Consider the following 19,037-nt stretch of genomic DNA (forward strand, 5'->3'; position numbering starts at 1 on the left):
GCACACTAAACACAATACTTACAATCTCCATGCCATGCCTCTACGGAGTCTAAGGTAAATGATGACATTTGGTCCATAGACCGACAACGACTGGGTTCTATCAGCCTTCTGCCAATAATAATAATTGTCGATTCTCCTGGTAAAGAGGGACAGGGATTCGTAATAATGCTGCCAGCAGAAGACAAAAGATTAGTCCATAAGATTTGAAGCCTGTTTCTAATGACGCTGCCGTTTCTAATTTTCCGATCTGCATATTTCATATCCTTGTCCTCACTTGAGTACTATGGCTATAAATTTTCATGACTTTCTCTACTCAGTAATCTCTAGCTAGTGGAATGTCGTTAAAAAGTAAAAAGATAACAATAGAATGAGAGGGTGCGAACGGATCTAGACGTGAAACCACTACCATATAAATGAATAGTTGAATGCACGTCAGTTTCGATGATCACTGGTCAATAGATAGCCGATTCTGCATTTTTGAATCTAATTGGAAGTTTCGTTATTCCTAACAAGCCTGTGCATTGGGTTATCAATGCTTTATATTTCTCTTCGTTACTCATTATTAACGCTCGTATTCGCGTATTCTACAATCAATCCTATATAAAAAATAAGAAATACTTTTCTTGATCTACAATACTTGACGCTATCATATTTGCTATTTGTGCATGTTATCATCACGGGTAATGAAAAATTCAAATCTAGGTTCCTAACAAATATACGCATTCTTAAATCAATAAAATTTAAATTGGTATCAATACTTCCGGAGTTCAAGTTGATTCTAACGGAATTTACTCTGGATAATCGGTTATCCATAGCCAAAATATAACACTGCATACATTTATTCTAATCAATCAGTAAAATGTTCAGACATAAGTAAATACAATTCCTCTTCAACACAAAATTATATTCTCAGTTGCTTCGCTTGCTTGAAGCGAATCTTGACTAAATACCTACCCACTACTCAATCCGTGGTACCTTTGGGAGCGTCATTGAGTCGGGACCTTTCGTTAAGCAAGTACCACATCAATATTTCCTTTCGAATATCCCAAGCTACGAGAAAGATGGGCGTAGCCCGCAATTTCCTGCTTGAGCCGGGACAATTGTTCTTCCCCAACATTGTTCCTCAAGTAGTCTGTGTGAGTCACCAGTCTGCAATCTATGAATCTACTAGTCTGACATCATTCGTTTTCAGTCTACTTTCTACTTCTGCCCAAGTCAGACGTACAATCGAACCAAGTGAACAACAACTAGCAACCTCTCGATCTAGTGTGCATTGTCTCGAGAACAAAGGAAACTTTTAATTTATTCTTGCCATCATAAAGTAGACGAAAAATCTCTGCTCCGACCCAACACAGCGGTCGTTGACTTTAAATTCTGTTCAATAAGATTGAGTTTTCTTGAAGTGTCTGCTGAAGGTGAAGATGCAGCTAAAGCTCAAGGAGGTTATGTATCTACAGTATCATCATCTTCGCAATGTAGTGCTCATATCATTCAACACGTTAGAACAAGCCGAACGTTTCGTTTTGCAGAACAACTTGAAGCACGTGGCTGAAAGTGATAAAGTTGGAATTAAGATTCCCGTGTATATAGAAAAAGACTATGTAGATGTAAAATTACATGACCTATCACCACGTACCCCTCCTGATCTGATTGCAAAATACATGTCGCAATACGGAGAAGTAGAATCCGTTACACGTACCGTTACCGGGTACACCTAACGGAGTTCTTGTGGTGAGGATGCGGATCGAAAGACCTATCCCCTCCCAATACTATTAAACTACGTTATGCACCCATGAGGGGCAAACTCCTACGTGCAAGTATTGTAATCAGACAGCGCACCACGGACAACCTTGCGCGGAAGATACAGAGGAGAATGCATCTCTACCGAATGCCAACGCATCCACGGCAAACCAACCCAAAAAAGAATTTTCAATACCAATACCTGAACCACAAACGGTTGCCAAATTTGTGGCAGCTGTTCAGTCCATATTGACAACTGCCAAAGCAGCATCCAGCACCCCTGAAACGACTGTAAGTAACATCGGTGATGGAGATAATAAGAATGACTACGGATTTACATTGGTAACCCGTAAGTGCAAGAATCAGGAAAGAACATCTGGTCGCGAGCACCAAGGCACTTTTAACGATGATGACCTTGATGTGGAGGACAGGAGAGAATTAAACGGTCCGCATGACGCAGTAGGCGAGCCGCGAAAGAAGGTCTTCGCTCGCAATAAAAAATTGCGGGCACGAGATCCAACGGACAAACAATAATATTTGTTTTTATTTTTATTTTTTATTGTTTTATTGCCAGTCCGTGCAGTGTGTAGCGACAAAGAATAGTGCTAATCCGCGTTCAAGGTTATCTTGCGCACTCTCCGCCTCGTAGAGGTTTCAGTATTTTTTACCTTCTTTTGTGTTTTTGTTTCTGAGTACCGTTAACCAGCCAGTAACCAGTGAAGCAGTGTTCTTCTAGTAAGCCGTCTGGATACCGTTACATATACAAGTTAAGTATGATTTTACGTTAACCCCTTCTTGGTTCTCCTACTAACGTGCACTGGGCAATAGGCCTGTGCAAAAAGTATATCCAAGCTCGGCCAACAGGCCATTCGTCATCTTCTTTCGGACCAAAGACAAAAAGTGCTTGAACCTATTGCAGATTTCTCGAGTTCTGACAGATTCGGCCGTAACAGAAATATCGAAAATTCGCCCTGATAACTCAGACTATTATCAGATGACCTTCGCCAGTTCTGCTCTACCCAACTACCTCCTCTTTGACAAGGTTCGTCTATCTGTTTACCCCTTTGTAACGCGGGTTATGAACTGTACTAATTGCAAACAATTGGGAGATACAGCCTCCCATTGTAACAATAAGGCCCGTTGTGGGAAATGCGGTGGGAGTCATGCGGATGACTCCTGTGGAAGGGATGTCGAAAAGTATCTCTACTGTAGGGGAAAACCCCCATCTCCCGGTATATCCCGCGTACAAACAACGCAAGGAGAATCTTAAGCGTTCCCTTCAGGGACGCTCTAAGCGATATTTTGAAGAGATGCTTAAGATAGCTATGCCTCCGGCCTCTACGAACATCTACACCAACTTGTCTACTGACGAAGGCGACTCTGATAAACCCTAGGAGGGAACATCTTCTGCTGTGCCTAGAAGCAATAGAGAAAGAAGTAACATTTCCTCTCCCAAGCTTCGTCGTACAGGTCAGAAGGTGTCATGGCCCCCTAAAATAGCTACTCAAGGAAATACAGGTGCAAAACCGAAGCGAGTCGCTCTCGGTTTCATAAACCAGAGTTCAGAAAATGACTTTTACAGAGGAGTACTTTTGGGGATCAAAAAGTGCTATTCTTTCAACCAAATCTACCTCCCCTCGACACTAGACTTTGAAGTTGTCGCTTGCCAAACCAGGGGTGGCATTACGGATTTCGATTCGAGTGATTTGTTTTCGTTTCGACCAAGTTTGGTATTGCCGATTTCGGTTCGAGCTCCAAAGGTTCGTATCCCACTACGTAGTACTAGATTTTCGAGTGAAATGTGGTATTACGTAAAAAGTAAGTCGATTGTTTTTAAACCCAAATCGAGGATAAATATCTCGAAAGCTACGAGACGTTCGTCTGGTGTTTTCAATAGCGAAACATGTAAGTGGTACAATTTTAAATTCAATTATTTCTCGTTAATTTAGTTCACACAAAATATTAATTATATTGTATCCAAATATCAATTGTTCGTTTAAGGGCTTCACGAAATACATTAAGTATAAACTCTTCTCAAGTAGAGGTTTTAGTAAACTTCATGGAAGAGAATGCGGATCTCGCTCGGAACTTACTTAACACACCGGATGCTAAGAAAAATTCCCACAGATTGTGGAATCAACTGAAAGATGTTCTTAACGAACAAGGTCCTCCGATGCGGGAAGTGACAGAATGGAAAAAGGTAAGTGGGGCCGTACACAAATGACGTAGCTTTTTTTCGGCGATTTTTGACCCCTCCCTCCCCCTTCGTAGCATTTGGTCACAAAATTCTAACCTCCCCCTCGTAAAAAACGTAGCATTTACCTATCCCCTCCCCCTCGTCCCATGCAAAGCGCCCGGGTGATGAAAAAAATGCATATGTTTTTCAATTATTTTTAACCCTCCGGAAGTCGCGCATATGGCCCACTCAAAGAGCAGCCTCCGGTGCCCAAAAACGATTCGCTAGCTTTTCAGAGCAGCGTGCACTCAGTGCACCAGCGCGGCTTCCGGAAACATGTCCTTTCAAAATGTTTGACGACTTTTATCAACATTTTCATTATACAGCAAATTGCGTGCAAAATAAGCCCATTTCATGACAAATATAGTGTTGATAATTTGTTTTGAATTTTATATGTCAAGGGGAGCATGAAGACAAGTTCTCTCAGTTTACAATCGTGCAGCTGCCAATGATTCTAAGAACCATACGTTCATCTAAATTACTAAATTTTGTTTGGTTGAATCCGAAGTGAAAATTTAATTCAGCTTCCAAACTAAGTCTACTTGTCATCAACATTAGCTAACTAATGTAGCAAGTTAAGTCCGCATACAAAATCTTTTCGTATTTTTGCGAACTTGTAATTCCGCGAATCGTAAAATTTATTCCATGAAAAACCGCATCAACTTGTTTAAATTTAGATTAATTTTTCTTGGGAATGGAGGATCATTAAATTGTTTTTTTAAACAATGGGTTTTAAACTTAAAGCTACGTCGCACAACTTCTGACCCTACCCTCCCTCTCGTCACACTTCGACACAAATTTGGTATTCCCTCCCTACCCCCCAAAATGCTACGTCATTTATGCATGGCCCCAGTTTGAAAATGATAATATTTCAATGCGTTTGTTGCTAATATCTGTCGATCGATTCTAGGTGTGGGCGGATTACAAATATAAAGTGAAAAATAAATTACGACACAATGTGAACAGCGTAAAGAAAACTGGAGGAGGTCCAAATAAACAGAAACTTTTGAATCCATATGAAGAGAGTGTAGTAAGGTCTGCTGGGTTGAATGTCGCTGTATCCGGTATAGCAAAAGCTAAGTCGTTCGGTTGCCGGAAGTCGCTTCAAACAAGTGCGGAAAATTATTCGGATAAGTTCGAGACGTTCCATGACAGCTCCAACCACAACCCACAGGTTGAAACCGGTATTGATGAAGAACAAATGTGTTTGGAGGAATTTCTGGATGAAAGCACAGACAGTATCGAAGTTAGACAAGCAGATCAAACAGGAAAAGATACTGAGGAAGAATCGAAAAAGAAAACATGGGGCAAACGGACTAATGCGAAACGAGAAAAAATTGAGCTGTTGAAAAGATATGTTGAAGCAAAAGAGGAGAGTAATAAAACGCAACAGGCCATATTGCGGATTAAAGAGGAAAGCTTGGAAATAAAACGAAAAATGTATGAATTGGAGCTAAACAAATTTGCCCTTTTGCATGAAAGATCTGAAACCGATGAATGAAGAGCAAAAATCAAAGATTGTAGAGAAAAGAATAAATAATCAAGAGCGAAGATTGAAAAATAGAGACTGACGTGTAAGTTCAAGTGTAGACAGTAAAAGGTAAAGGTTGCAGAGAAAAGCGTAGAGAATCAAGATTGAATACTTAAAAGTGAAAAGCTAAGAGTAGAGTAAGGAAGGCAGAGTACAAAATGAAGAGTAAAAATTAAAGAGTACAAATATTGTTAACAACAGCCAAATATGTCCCCTATTTACAACCTCAGCCCTTTAGTCTTTTGGTTGTACATTTGTAAACACTTAAAGGATATAAAAGTTGTCGCATCGTATCTGAAAACGTTCCGTAGTGAGATTACGGTAAAACATGATGAGTTACATTCTATCAACTACCATGCGGTAGACTTAAGTGGAAGTCCCAACTCCTACCATCAGAAGGCAAAGGATTCTTCACATTTCATTTCGATCATGTCTATATGAGCCTGCCTAGTTCTAGTTTTCCTTTCTATGCCAACAAAATCGATACAGTAGAACCTTGCGGCAATTAAAACATTGTAACAATGCTTAGTTCGTCGATTTGTGTTCGGCACGCGAACACTAGCTTGGACCATAGTTTGTCTGAGCTAAGGGCCTTGATTGCAGCCTGACTATCGGAGCAGAAGTTTATAACGCACAACTCGCATCCGATCACAACTCGTATCGGCCGATTGAAATGCTGTTCTGTATACGGAAGCTGTACAAGAAAATGATCTTGTTTCACCTCGACAATTGGGTCGAAGCGAACAGCTTGCTGTCAAAATACACAATTTGGCTTCCGTAATGGCAAAGGGACGACGAATTGCCTTGTGTTTCTTTCAACAGAAATTCAAACCATTCGTAACCGAACGTTGTAGGAGAAACAAGTGCGTTTTGTTCTCTCCCATGGTGATTTTTTTTTTCCGCAGTACAAAGGTGCTTACTGTAGCAGAGGCTATAGTGAAGCATTGCAAGTAAACAGTCCCGTGAGTGATATTTACCTGTGAGGAATTGTAGCACAAATTGTTATTGCAATTTGCTATTAGGCAATCCATGAGACGTTTCTGATCAGCTGATTATTTCTTGTTTACTTATTCTGACGTTACTCCGAGGGGTGCGACGTCCGACAATATCGTTGATTCGATCCAACATCAAACGAATCGGACTAACAAAGTTGTTTGTCGGACGAGTTTTTCTGTTCGCAGGAGTAGACTTGTTGACAGAACCCACCGCTGAATTGTCAAACAAACGTCTAATGGATTGCCTAATTTCACGAAACAAAGCCGATTCGACATCAGTCTTTCGGTCTTGTCTGGCTGTCTCAACGAAGCAATAACATTCAACCTCGTCAAGGTCGCGTATATACACACAGTGGACAGCGAAGAGTAATCCACCTGCTTGCTCTCTTAGGATTGCCAGCTTAGTATTCTAACGCTTTGTGTGATTTTCTTTCCTTTTTATTTCTTTTAACTGATCGTTTCTTAAAGTTGTGAGTACGGTTGAGCGTGTTGCTCCCGCAACAAAATGGATCAAAATGGGAGGTCGTCTCCCAAAGAAGAATCTTATGTAGAAGTGGTATATATTTCGGAGACAGAAGTTATTACCTCCGATCCACCTTCCCCACCTCCCCGCAATATCTCACAGCCCCCCCGAGTCCAGTTTTACCAGGATGGAACCGCTGATCCTTGGGTGGTATACTTTCGGCCCATAAATAAACCGTTAAACAGCATAACCACAGAGGACAGACATCCATGATCGAACAAAAATATTTAAAAAATGTGTGTAAACACTAGCGCCGCCACACCAACGTATCCCAACTATCCGTCAAATCCATTCCGGAACCGGTTCGAAATCCTGAATGGATTCAGTATGGAATCCTGCTCAAAGAAAACAACCGATTCCGACTCTATCGGTTGATGCATTTGAGCTGGAATTCATGCTGGAAGTCCGAATCGGTTCCCCTACTAGTTTGACTGGGTAGAGGAGTAACCGCAGTCAATTCTGTCGAACTCATTCACAAAAAAACATGACGACAGTGGCACACCTGGTTTAGATATCCCAACTACCTTCGAAACTGTTAGAGTTTTTACACAAGTTGAATGCTGAAGATGGACGTATGTTCTCTGTGGCATAACTGTTAAACGGGAGCTGGCAAAACGTTGCTAAACGTAACCGAGATTAAAAAGGTTCAGTCAGATAAACTGCGCGTAGTCGTTACTAACTTGAAACAGGCCAATGATATCGTTAGCAATAGCCTCTTCACGATTGAGTGTCGCGTCTACATTCCTTTTCGCGATGTGGAGATTGACGGTGTGGTAAGTGATGCGGGCCGCTTTAAGGACCCTAACTTTCAATCAGTTAAGATTTTGGAGTGCAAGCAATTGCACTTAAAGTCCATCGAAGATGGGAATTACTATCCATCAGACTCGTTTCGCGTAGCCTTCGCCGGATCTGCACTTTCGAGCTACGTTGAAATGGAAGGAGCTCGTCTACCTGCGCGTCTGTTTGTACCGCGGGTCATGAAATCTTTAGGGGTGTGCGGGTTAATGCATTTTCTGATGCAGATTAGTACCATGAGTTAATATCTCTATACTTTTTCTATTTTTAGGCCCGATACTATTAAACAAAACATTTTTTAGTTTGTTTCCTTTCAGGACCACAACACATCCAAACCCATGCGACTTGCACGACTCTTTAGGTTGCCTCAACAGATCTACCATAGTTTGCAGATGAAATTTGGGATAGCAGGCTGCTAGCGAATTGCAAAAGTCCCGGTTAGCGATGAGGCGAACGAGATATTTGCAGATACGTCATATAGTAGGACAACTGTCAGTTGGTTGGCTGAATTTGATTTGTTTTTTTTTTAAATTTAAGAATCAGAAAAGAATAATTAAGGTTTAAAAATTTATTAATTTATTTAATGTTTCGTCTTTGGCAAATAACGCCATACAGACTACTCTTACACGGGAACAAATTCGTTCCTCGAAATGAGAAAACTGACTCATGATTTTCGGAATATAGTGTTTTTTCATGTTATGAAAATACACCATGATTTCTGTGTATCATATCATGAACTATTTGTCCGTAACGCAGTATATGCGTTACTCTTTTTTCGTCGACGAGTATAATTTTAGGCGTTTTAATGACGATTCTGATTCCAGGAAACATGAACTAATTTTCTGAAAATTGTCAATTTATTTTATGAAATTGAAAATAAATTATGGACTACCAATCCAATTATAATTTATTTAGTAAAATTAATTAACCTCTCACAATTACTAAATTATTATTATTATTATTGCAAAATTTTCATGCAAAAGACAATTTCAAAGCGACGCCTAATCATTCGCCAGGGTTTTTGCTCAAAAAACGTGTTAGAACACTAGTGAATAGATTTTAAAATCGAAAATGATCGAGCTGCAGTATTGATGCATCGTATGATAAATGATGCATGATGCAACGAATAACTGCAGTTTGAGCATATTAGAATTGTTCGTGTTCAACCAAACCTGTCACTATTGAGGAGATCCTAATGTGCTCATTAAATAGTCTGCGCAAAAAGCAATGCTGGACGATTTTATTTTCTTGATTTTCAAGTTAATTGGGAAATTGGCCATTATTAATAATCGTCATTGTCAGCTTTCGCAACCGATTTCTAACACGCAATTGGACAACTGGGGTATAGTACTGATTGTACTGGTAATATTCCCTCAACGAAGGGCCTTTTGAGATCAATGCTTTAGCTTCTGCACCACCAGCATAGGATAGAGATAACCTAAATACTGTTGCTATTTTTACTCCGTTGACTGGTTTGGGAACTTATGGCTTATCTATTTCCTATTTGGTATGTGAGAATATTTTCGTTTCTAAATATCACAAAACACCATGAGAACTTTCGTAATTTTTAAATAAAATATGCTGAAATTTTTCCGTAAATTTGTGCTAAAAATTCACGATAATTATCTTATGTTCTAAACATATTAGCTTGTGAGCTGCTTTAAAACAGGGTTGTAATAATAATCGTCATAGTATAACAACTGTGTCCAAATCCACTTAGTCTCGAATAAACGCCAATGGCTAGTTCCGATTATACACTTTAGTTTGGGCCTAGAAACCAATTATAGTTATTGGACTCGAGCATACTTTTACGTGATTTTAAAGTTCTTCGTTCATCGCTAAAGAGTCAGCCTGTATCTGTTCAATTTGACTCATTCAATATGATGTCCTGAAGGAAAACAGTTCAATAAATACCCCTAAATAGCGGCAACCAGGCTCTCACATGGCAATCATTGCCGGTATGCGTTACACAAGTAGCGACCATGATCAGTAATCATGGGAGTGGTTGTTATAGTTCATGATCTTCGTCTTTTTCATCATGCTATGATGAACCATTATCATGATTTCTAAGGATAACAAAATTTTTGGTTTCATGATTTTTTATTCATGAAAACGATAAAGGATTTGTTTCCGTGTATGCTAAATTCGTTACATAGCATGTTTAGCAACTATCACAATGACACAAAATGCACAGTTTACACAGTTTACATATAAACTAAAAACTTATTGCGTAGGTTGCCATGGAGCGCTATTCTCATAAAACTCACGAAAGCAGATACCTCTCGGCCACGTTGAAGGAGATAATGCAGCATGTTTGAAACACTCGTCTACTCCAATTTTAAACGATACAAAAGAAAGCGACTCCCCGGTTTTCCACTCTGGTACAAGTTTTCGCACAACAACTGCATGAGTTCCAAGCGAGTCTGAGACCATTTCGACAATTTCTCGTTCGGTAACGGTATTTTTGCCGATTGTAATTGCAATCATCACTCGTTCAATACCTTTGGAACCAATCAGTGTTCCCTATGATCTCACACGAAACATTGATTGGAAGAGCTACGCTGCTGAGATATCCGAAACTATCGATTCGACACAGGAACTTCCCCCGGAGGAAGAGTATAAGTTTCTGTCCAACTCGATTCTCGATACCGCGATTCAAACTCAGACGAAACGAGTACCCGACGTGAACACCCAAAAACGTTTTCCCAACCCAACAAAGAGTGCTCAGATGTGTACGCGGAGAAGGCTGCCGCGTATAAAGCCTACCGGAACGACGGGTTAGTCGCTAGCTATCGACAGTACGTGATATTAGAAAAATGAATGAAAAATTTAATGTAAGCCAAGAAACGCAAACGATCATTTAAATTGAAAATATTATAAATTTGAGTTAAACCGTTTCTCCGCATCTATAGATTGCCTGCCTGATCAGAACTGTTTCCACTAAGAACTTTTCAAAATTACATTCAGTTTCCAGTGAATATCTTAAGTCACCAGAATTAACACCTCTATTAAATAAGTTTGAAGCCCCTCCCGAAACAAAATTCTGTTTACGGGCTTGGAGACCGCATTCCGTGTTCGCGGTGGATTTTATCATTGTCTGTCAGTCTTAAAGGTGCCCGACCTCGATTTCATAGATGAAGTAAGGCTCCGAGTAAACTACGGAAAACATACGAGCAAACGAAAGAGGTGCAATGAAAGCACAATGGGCCCCCCACGAGTCAGCCATTCCGGAGAATGAGATGTGTATTTAATTCAGGGACTTTGTCACTTCCTCGAAGCTTCCGGTTCCATCATAGGTTACCAAAATAGTCAGCGAGGATTTAATTGGGCCTATGGCGATGTTACATCGGCACGGTACCAATAACTTGATGTCGATTAAATGCATACACACACGACTTGATTCTAGCGGTAGGGGAAGAATGATGGCGTGATCGTATCTAGGTGAGGATTTATGAAGAATTTTTGCCGGCATCGGTAGAAAAACATGATGATGAACTATGCTCTCTTACCGACCATGCGGTAGACTTGGGAGGAATACCCAACTCCTACGAACAGAAGGCAAAAGATTCTTCACATTTCCTTTCGATCATGTTCTTATGAGTCTGCCTAGTCCTAATTTTCCGCTCTAAGTTTATAACTCTAGAATACCTATTAGACCGGCAACAATTTTGACTTTTTTTCGGAACACTGCTAATTCGAATGGTAATTGGTAATGACAAACATATGCAAAGTATGAGCTTTTTCCGATAGCTCTAGTTCACCCACAAGAGGTTTAAAGTTTATATAGTAATATATATGGAAACTCGGAAATAAAAACTTAAATTCCAATAAAAAATTTAACAGTAACTCTGCGTACCTCAAAACTTACGGTCGCGTAGTTTATTTTATAACGAATAGCTTTGTTGAAGATCGAATATTGATTGGTAGTTCCCATATAAAGTTATTTAACTTTAAAGACCAACCATTTTTTTTTTAAATTTCCTGTTCTAAGCATGTGCGAGAAAGAGAGGCAACACATAACTTTATATGAGAATATCTTTGTACTGCAAAATCGGATCAATTTGCAGTCTTCGGCAATGTTGATCCTTACACCTCAAGCTATATATCTGCAGATTTGGGGATCCACAAGATGATACTGGCATTTTGTACTGAATTTATTGTTTCAATTACCTATTTTTCATATATTTTCACATACAAACTTGAAAACTCTTGTGAGTGAATTAGCGTTTTCGAAAAAAAGCTCATATTTTTATATGTGAAGCCAATTACCGTTTGATTTAACAGTGTTCCGAAAAAAGTCAAAATTGGTTGCCTGTCTAATACCTATTCGTCTTTCAATTTCATAGCTTTCGTTTCTCTTAGATTTGAATTTGCCTAAAAAGAGTACAAAATTGATACAGTTGTACTTTGGCCGCAATTCAAACATAGCATCATCTTTCATTTGATTATATTGAGTCGGTCCAGCAATTTCTGAGAAAAGTGAGTAAAATTCTTTGACACACACAAGCATACCCACACAGACGTGAAACGGATGGACCGGACATCACCCCGGATAATGTCGTCTGCAGAACGAACAAGCGACATAAACACGTGGAACGCGATCAACAGAGTGGTGATGCAGATTACCTTACAGCGGAAATGGCGTGATGAACAGCAAGCAACGGTTTCAGGAGAGCAATCACAGCCATACAGACATTGGCACGTTGTGTGGATGGTCAAAAACTGGAAATGTGTCGAGGGGTGCTATAACTCCACCGAAAGAACTAACTACTAAGTAGTTGGGTTGGAGTGTGTGCTGTGCACGTAAAAAACCTCTTCCCGAAGTAATACCGTAAGTACCAGGGCGGAATCAGGATCCGTGAAAGAGTAGTTGTTTTAGCGGGTCGGGTGGCTACGCAAACACGTTCCCTGAGTTATTGATTTTTTTCATTTTTTTTTGCTCAGAGTGTTTTTGAACATTTTTGCTGCTTTTCTTTATATAAGAATGGCAAAAACAAGACTAACCACCCACCCGTACACACAGTAATAATATGGCAGTACAAAGCGTATGACATAGGAAACTGACCGATTAAACCCATTACTTCTGATCTCTGACACGTACATTATGCACATCCATACACACAGCTTAACACGCACACAACTTTCACACATACACCCACATAAATAAAAGCAAAGACCAACAAAGCCAACAGTTCAAATTTCCATGAATAATGTGTGAACATTTATTTTGTCTGTCATTAGTAATAAAGCGTGTATGTATTATCATCTTCCGACCAATGAATCTCTGATTGAATCTCGAATTCTTTCAGCTCTTCTTTCTAAACCATGATCACTTATAGCTTCATTTTATACAAATATTGGTTCTTCTGATGGGTAATTAGGAAAACCGATCTGTATTTTATAAGCAATGCATATGTTCTGAAGAGCACAGCACACATTGATTATAGATGACACTCTCTGGGGGCTGTACCGAAGCTTGCGGTCTGAAGAAAGGCATCTCCATCGAGCTTTCAACACACCAATACCTCTCTCAACTGAACATCTTGCAGTAGAATGTATAGTATTGAATATCTCTTCTCCAGAGCCTTCATTGGCAATTCTATATGGTGTTAATAACCATGGCGCTAATGCATATCCACTATCACCTGGAAAACAAACGTATTTTAGTTATATGCATTGAGAAAGGTAAAACTAAAATACCTAGCAATCTCGAATCACCATTATGAAAACCTTCTTGAAAAAATTGTCTCTCATCACTCATACTCCACACAAACGAGTCGTGAGCCGCACCACCATAGCGGGAGTTTACCGCCATAATGCGATATTCTTGATCGGTTATCTAGTGAAAATTGTAATAGTTACAAATTAAAAGAGTTCAAATAAGCTACCCTTTTTAGTACTTACTATCATAGCGTTTATACTATGGAAGCCTTTTCGATTGAAGAACATGTGTTCATCCTGCGTTGGTTTTAATATCGGTATATGGGTTCCATCGATGCATCCTACTACACCGGGTATTTTAAATTTATTGAAAAAATATGCTTTAGTGGTGTTGAAAGACGTTGGTTCTATCACTATCCACTGTTCACATAAGAAATTTTCCAAAAGTGTAATTGTTTCGTTAAAAACTAACGATACTGTTGGTTGAGCCATCCCGAGCACGAAGCTGCCTCCAACATTTATTTGATATGATCCACTGGAGAGTAAATTCATAGTGGCCGCTAGTTTTAAAACAGTAGGAATCGCGGTGTTTCTGGAGCTTGTAGAAAAAGGAACAACATCCAAAACGTACTTAAAAGCTTCCCGGCTAAGCCTAAAATATTGCCGAAACCTTGAACAAGATAAAGTTACTTGTTATACAAAAAACACAAACAAAAAAACTTACTCATTTTCGCACAATGAAAGTGGGTTGCTACTGTCTCTTAGTCCGCGTCTATGAGGTGTTAAAAGATTTTCTTCATCACTCGAACTATCGTCGAAAAACATTTTTATTGGAAAAATATTAATTCACCTCTATTTTGAATATAAACACTTAAACTTTGACAATCGCCTTCGAGCTCATGAAGTACATCGTATGCTCGAAATCTAGTACGATGAAATGACGAAGTCGAAAGAGATACATAATACCGAACTCAAATCGATTCGAGTTATATTTTTCTCGAAACGAGTTACTCGAATCGAAATGCGCAATGTCACCCCAGGGGTGGCATTACGTATCTCGATTCGATCAAAATTCTACCGAATCGACCTTGTTTCGCATTATGTATTTCGAACCGAGCTCGAAAGTAAATTTTCGTTCGAGTTCGATCGAAGAAGTACTAGATTATCGAGAAGTGTTGGCATTATGGAACCAAAACAATCGAACTCGAAAGCGACTCGAGTCGAACGTCTTTGCTCGATAGTTTTATTGCTATCGACTATCGTTCGAGATTATGATTTTTATTTTTATGTCATTTTTTAAATTGGTTAACAATCGGAATACTTAGAGGATATAAAATCACCAAAAGGTGTAAAAAGTTCCGACGTACTTTGAGCTCCTTTATGTTATATCTATTTTTACCATCAGAACATACTTTTTTGTAAAAAGTTATACTAAATATTGATAGTAAATTATCCTACACCAAGTAATAATAAAAAGTGATAAAACAAATCGATGGAGCAAAGTGAAGACACGTTGACTTGTCTAATCGCTATTTGATAGATGTATAGAATCACAATCATTCTTGATTTCAAACTGGTGATTTACACAATTTTATATTCGAATTGATGCATTTGTTTCCGGCTATACGCCAATTGTCTTCAATATCACAAGAATGTAGCATTGAATTCAATGCCATAATGTGCGTTTTATACACCAACGGATTTAAACAGAATTAGATGTAATATCGCCATTTGTATAAAATGCATGAAAATACAAAATATTATCTTATATAGCAAAGAACTTTGAATCAAATTGGATTGTTAACAAATTTGAATGCATCAACCGATTGAAAATTATGCCATCTACAATTTCTGGAAGCACAAAATTTTATAATCTTCATTTGGATTGTGTTCTCCCTACCTCTAGTTGTATGCTATATCTTTAACAAAATAATTAATTAACAAGTACACGGAAAACTCCGCAAACACAAAAACGAATTTTTGTCTTGACTATTTCAACTAAAAATGGTTATTTCAACGAACTAGTTTTTGATTTTTGCGTTATCAATTGCTGAAAAAATTGTTGCTTTTGGAAGCTATTAGTTTCCTGGAAAAAAAACCTGAAAACAAACATTTTAATACAAAATTAGCCTTTTTCATTGAAAAGGAAAGTTTGTTTGCTATGATTATTTTCCAAAAATTTTGAAGCTAATATAAAAGCGGATTCGAAGTTGTGTTGTTTTAAACAATTATTTTTGATGTGACAATTTAGTATATTGTATAATTGCGAATAACTCATTCTTTAGATAATAAATAATTCATGCGCCTGAGGTCCGAATAAGAGACACTACCAGCTAGGCATTACGATGTTTCAGCGAGATATATTAAAATTTTGTGGCAGGAAGTTCAAGAATACAGTTATATTAAACTAAAATAATGCCCAAGCATTGAAAAGAGGTGGTGAGCGTGAGTGACGTGAACAAATTATGAACATGCTTGGGTCAATTTCTTTACCACTAACACTATTTTTATTCTGTAAATTTGACGCCCATCGGAAAAAAAAACAAAACAAAGTGCAATTTTGTTTACACTGAAAAAAATCTTAGCTGGAATGAAACTTAACGTACAATGAACGAAAACATTTCTCGTTTTCTGCAACGAAGCATTTTCGTGCATTGTAAATAGTTCGTTTCATTTATTTCACGAACTGAAAAAATGGCATCTTGATGAACGAAAAGTTGAGTAATGTTATATATTTAATGCACGGGTCATTCCACGGCAGATTGACAACCACAATTTTAATTCCTTCCTAAAATTTTTCTTGCATTCTTAGCACAAAATAATTGATATCTATTTTTTGTTTTGGCTGTATACGATAGATTTTTTTCAATTTATGAGTTTTAGAATTTTACGAATTGGACCATTTTTCAACCATTGATAACTCTTGTACGGAAAAATGTATAAAATAATAAAAAGTGCGTTTTCGCATAAGCTCATCAATAAAAATCTTTTATAGTTTTTTTTGTTATTTATGTTATTAATTATGCAAATGTTAGAAGGAAATTAAAAAAAAAAACAAGCTTGAACTAAAAAATTCTTTACTCTATGACAACATTTATAATTATATTAAGAACTTTATTACTTTACGAGATATTTCAATTAAAGCTGGTCCATAACATGGCGTTTAATGCAAGGGGCAATTGCCCCTTTTAATGTTATAATTGTAATATCTTGTAAAACATTTTAAGATCCGCTGCAAAATTTTTACATGATGATGACATGATTTTTATAATTTAAAGAAAAAAATAAGCAAAAAGAATTGATCCAACCTGTAAACAACTAATTTTTTTATAATAATTGCGGAATATAGAAGTTGCAAAAAATTCTAAATATTTCCGGCAAGCTCATGCGAAAATGCAACGTTTTATATTCAATATTTTTCTATGCATCAAATACTTTCCGATCTATCAGCGATTGAAAAATGTTCAATTTTTCAAACTTCGAAAGGTAAAAGCTCATAACTTGAAGTAAATATTATATTCAGCCATAACAAAAATACCTGTCAAATATTTTAGCTAAAGAATTAAAAAAATGGGATCGAACTAAAATTTTATTTGTAATCTGACGTTGATTGGCCCGTACGGTGCATGAAAGTTGTCATCAATATCCAAACTATTTTTCGTGAATGAAACGAAATGATTCGTTCTTTTATCAATTGGTTTGTATAGTTTGAATAGTTTTGGAAAGGTTAATTTTTTGTGCATAAAAGGAAAAATTACATCGGATCTTTTTGGATCGATGTTTGACAACATCGATTTTATTTCAAAGTGCTCACCCCTATTGAGTACTAAAAAAATGCTATATTTGCGAAACTTATCCATATATATTTCGATAACAAGCAACTATGTTAAATTAAACCTAAATAAATGAAAACAATTCCTATATTTTATCAAAGTTGGTTTTATGAAACTTATTCGTAGCAGAATTAAAAATAGATTTTCTCAGTGTATACTCTTATTTGACAGTTTACGCTCGAACAGGCAGCCGAAATCTAGTACCGCAATCTATCAGGCTCGAACGCTTGTGTCGTTTTCGATGGGAGTGATTCCGCTCATCCCTTCGGGCTTCGAGTCAGCCGCCTCGCCGACCTCTTGCTGCTTTTCTTTTTTTCGCTGCTTTGAATTTTTCTCTTTAACCTTCGACCTTTAATGTTTAGTCTCTGACCCTTGATTTTGGATCTTAGATTTTTGTCCGGATAGTGGATAGCGATAGCGGATAGCGATAGCGAAATGGCGATAGCGGAATGGCGATAGCGGATAGCGTTAGCGGATAACGATAGCGGATAACGATAGCGGAATGGCGATAGCGGATAGCGATAGCGGATAGCGACAGCGGATAGCGGATGGCGATAGCGGATAGCGATAGCGGATAGCTATAGCGAATGGCGATAGCGGATAGCGATAGCGGATAGCGATAGCGGATAGCGATAGCGGATAGCGATGGCGGATAGCGATAGCGGATAGCGGATAGCGATAGCGATAGCGATAGCGATAGCGATAGCGATAGCGATAGCGATAGCGATAGCGATAGCGATAGCGATAGCGGATAGCGTTAGCGTTAGTGATAGCGATAGCGATAGCGGATGGCAATAGCTGATGGCTATAGCGGATGGCGATAGCGGATAGCGATAGCGGATAGCGATAGCGGATAGCGATAGTGGACAGCAATAGCCGATAGCGATGGCGGTTAGCGATAGCGGGTAGCGATAGCGGATGGCGGATTTTTTTCTCGGAATTTGATACGTAATAAGGGAGGGGGGTATAGAGAAATTTGTGACATTTTGTTACATGGGGGGAGGGGGAGTCAATCTTGGGCAATTTTTGCGATACGTAATTTATGAATTGTCCCTATGCGCTTAATTTTTTTCTCTATTTTTCTCCAGTAGTATGAAACATTTGAAGCACATTTTTAATTACAGAAGAATGAATCAGGTGTAATCAATAAAGCTGGCCTGAAAACTGTGAAATGATTCTGCTTAAAGGCAATGAAAACCAGAATCGCCTAGCCATTTGATCCATAGCGTTGCATAAAGAAAGCAGACGCTGCTCAAACCAACAGTTTTAAATTCGTAGGGTGATAATAGAAACAGGGCAAAAATAGACTATTACTCTACGTTTTCCTTTTATAATTTGCATAGCGATCTCGAAAATCCCCAGTTTTACATTTTGACGAATCGCTGCTTTTTCTCTATTGTAGTCTGCCATTTCTATTCTGTTATTTTGAATTTTGGCCTGCCATTTTGAATTTTGCAAATCTGAGCACGAAGATTATCCACTAATTTATTATTCATTATTTTCACTTGGATATCACAAGTCACATGATACATTCTCGGGCAATAACTTGATTATAAAATTCAATCTATCGGTTGCAAGAGAAAGAATTACATATAAATTTCGTGTTCGATAGATACAATATGAATGATTATGTTTAATGCTTAATACCAAAAAAAATGAGGGCTATAAATACCCCTCTCCATAACTAGGCTCATGTTATGTACAATAAAGACACATTTCAATA

General features: G+C 38.2%; 2 protein-coding genes across 2 annotated transcripts; one reads left to right on the top strand and one right to left on the bottom strand.

The window, feature by feature from the left end:
* Window positions 1-3,710: 3,710 nt before the first annotated feature.
* On the top strand, window positions 3,711-5,715 carry LOC131682511 (uncharacterized). The gene is made up of 2 exons (XM_058964034.1): window positions 3,711-3,940; window positions 4,887-5,715. The coding sequence occupies exons 1-2, from the start codon at window positions 3,800-3,802 to the stop codon at window positions 5,475-5,477; spliced, it is 732 nt and encodes a 243-aa protein (XP_058820017.1). The 5' UTR covers window positions 3,711-3,799; the 3' UTR covers window positions 5,478-5,715.
* A 7,451-nt stretch (window positions 5,716-13,166) lies between these two features.
* Window positions 13,167-14,326, bottom strand: LOC131679955 (putative nuclease HARBI1). The gene is made up of 4 exons (XM_058960698.1): window positions 14,206-14,326; window positions 13,725-14,151; window positions 13,521-13,659; window positions 13,167-13,465 (listed from the first exon to the last, which is right to left on the bottom strand). Exons 1-4 carry the CDS (start codon window positions 14,304-14,306, stop codon window positions 13,167-13,169), a joined length of 966 nt encoding a protein of 321 aa, XP_058816681.1. The 5' UTR covers window positions 14,307-14,326.
* Between the last annotated feature and the right edge of the window lie 4,711 nt (window positions 14,327-19,037).

Source organism: Topomyia yanbarensis, chromosome 2 (assembly GCF_030247195.1).
Source record: "Topomyia yanbarensis strain Yona2022 chromosome 2, ASM3024719v1, whole genome shotgun sequence".
Classification (NCBI taxonomy): domain Eukaryota; kingdom Metazoa; phylum Arthropoda; class Insecta; order Diptera; family Culicidae; genus Topomyia; species Topomyia yanbarensis.

Bases quoted from the DNA above. Each gene is read 5' to 3' on its own strand.
- LOC131679955 (XM_058960698.1), bottom strand. From the start codon at position 14,306: ATGTTTTTCGACGATAGTTCGAGTGATGAAGAAAATCTTTTAACACCT. The intron at 14,152-14,205 runs GTAAGTTTTTTT...ATCTTGTTCAAG, and splicing joins CTTTCATTGTGCGAAAATGA to GTTTCGGCAATATTTTAGGC. The intron at 13,660-13,724 runs GTAAGTACTAAA...AATTTTCACTAG, and splicing joins ATAGTATAAACGCTATGATA to ATAACCGATCAAGAATATCG.
- LOC131682511 (XM_058964034.1), top strand. From the start codon at position 3,800: ATGGAAGAGAATGCGGATCTCGCTCGGAACTTACTTAACACACCGGAT. The intron at 3,941-4,886 runs GTAAGTGGGGCC...GATCGATTCTAG, and splicing joins AAGTGACAGAATGGAAAAAG to GTGTGGGCGGATTACAAATA.